Below are 1,829 nucleotides of genomic sequence, written 5' to 3'. Positions count from 1 at the left end.
CTCTGTCTCAGACACCCTGATGAAGCCGTAAGCTGCTTCTTAACTTTTAAACCCACAAGAGTGGCTGGATTTGGCCATTAGCACCTATTTGTGGTTATCATTTTTCATTTAGCTTTTCGAGGGAATGGTATTGCCTAATAAATATCTAAATGGCACATCAGAAATAATGACATAACAAATAAGTTCCAATTTCGGGGCCAATTTGCATCTTTCAGAAAATACACCACTTGCTGAACAATTGGACCTCGACTACCGTTAGGACCCTGAGGGGGAGCAGCATTCCCTCCCTCGTTGAATTGGATGACAGGACTGGGATGGCCTCTCGTGCTACAGTGTTAGTGTTGAACGGTTCGTCCGTCAGAGAAAGGAGGTAAGAAGAGGAGGAGGCTTGCAGTTTCTGTAGCAAGCATGTGGCTTTGTTAGATTCGGTGGATTTTGGACACCGGCTTTACATGCAATGTATTTGTGCTACATGGAATTCGTTTTTCCTATTTGTGTTTTCTACCGGATACATTCTTATAGCTTGGAATCGAGTGTTTTCCTGTGCGGCTCCGTTCATTGGTAAACTGGCGGTTGCATCAGTCGACTGTCAATCAAGTCTGGGCTCTCTGCACCTGGTATTAATTTAAATTTGCCGGTGAATTTTTGTGGACATTGAGTTGTGGAGCAATCCTTTTCGTTTAGCCTTTTGTAGTTCAATAACCGAGAGTTTATTGTGCAGCCTTATTGACAAGGTAAGATTGTAACCGTAACGCAGGCTACTGTACCCCTAGTTATATTAATAGACTGTATCCCCGGAAAATTACAACATTGTATCTTGACGGCGCAAGGAGGAACTAGCCTACAAGTACACTGCCCTCTCGATTACTGTATCAGTGATTGCCAAAGCGTTGTTTGACAGCTGTCTTTGGGAACGCGTTGGACAATAGGGCTTGCCTGGAGGAACCATCTGCTATTGTTTTCTCCTGTGGATAGATCAAAACATTAACAGATCGAACATGTCGCTCAGCAGAAGTATTGAATGGGAACACTTTGAGGAACGGGACAAAACGCACCGTTCATCACGGGCTAACGGCTCGGGATCCCAGTCAGGCTCCAGAGGCAACGGTCTCGTTCCCAGCCCGGCGCACAGCGCGCACTGTAGCTTTTACCGAACGCGCACGCTCCAGTCGCTCACCTCCGAGAAGAAAGCCAAAAAAGTGCGATTCTACCGAAATGGGGACAAATACTTCAAGGGTTTGGTGTATGCCGTGTCCAACGACCGTTTTAGGTCCTTAGACGCCCTGCTTATGGAGCTTACCCGGTCTCTCTCGGACAACGTCAACCTGCCTCAAGGTGTCCGGAGCATCTACACCGTGGACGGCAGCAAGAAGATTAGCAGCCTGGACGAGTTAGTGCAGGGTAAGGACACGCAGTCACCACCGGCTCTCTCCCCACACACACAGCCCAGTCCTACAAATGACATAATAAATCATGTAGAGATCAATACTCATATTGATGAATGAGCTGATTGATCCAAGGTACTCATTATTAGATTTCACCAGACACTCCTATCTCTCAGGTTTCATCATACAATCTTATAAACCATTTAATGTCCTGCTTGTCATCAGAGTTCCACCAGCTGTTTTACATTGACTCCTTGTTCATACATATGCAGGTGTATTCTGCTATCAGCTTTCCCCTTGGGAAGAAGCCTAGCTAACACTGCATTATAGGCTTATTATACTACATTATAGCCTATTATACTACATACTAGCCGCATTATACTACATTATAGCCTATTATACTACATTATGTGATATAGTAGTATAATAAGGCTATAATGTAGT

General features: G+C 44.8%; 1 protein-coding gene across 1 annotated transcript in view; it reads left to right on the top strand.

The window, feature by feature from the left end:
* Positions 1-307: 307 nt before the first annotated feature.
* Positions 308-1,829, top strand: part of dclk2a (doublecortin-like kinase 2a) — a 71,846-nt gene continuing 70,324 nt past the window's right edge. The window contains 1 exon segment of the mRNA XM_070438593.1: positions 308-1,401. Coding sequence (XP_070294694.1) covers positions 999-1,401 — 403 coding nt within the window. The 5' untranslated portion in view covers positions 308-998.

Source organism: Salvelinus sp. IW2-2015, unplaced genomic scaffold (assembly GCF_002910315.2).
Source record: "Salvelinus sp. IW2-2015 unplaced genomic scaffold, ASM291031v2 Un_scaffold1055, whole genome shotgun sequence".
NCBI lineage: Eukaryota > Metazoa > Chordata > Actinopteri > Salmoniformes > Salmonidae > Salvelinus > Salvelinus sp. IW2-2015.
The sequence above is the reverse complement of the archived record's forward strand: the minus strand, read 5'-3'. Positions and strand labels throughout refer to the sequence as shown.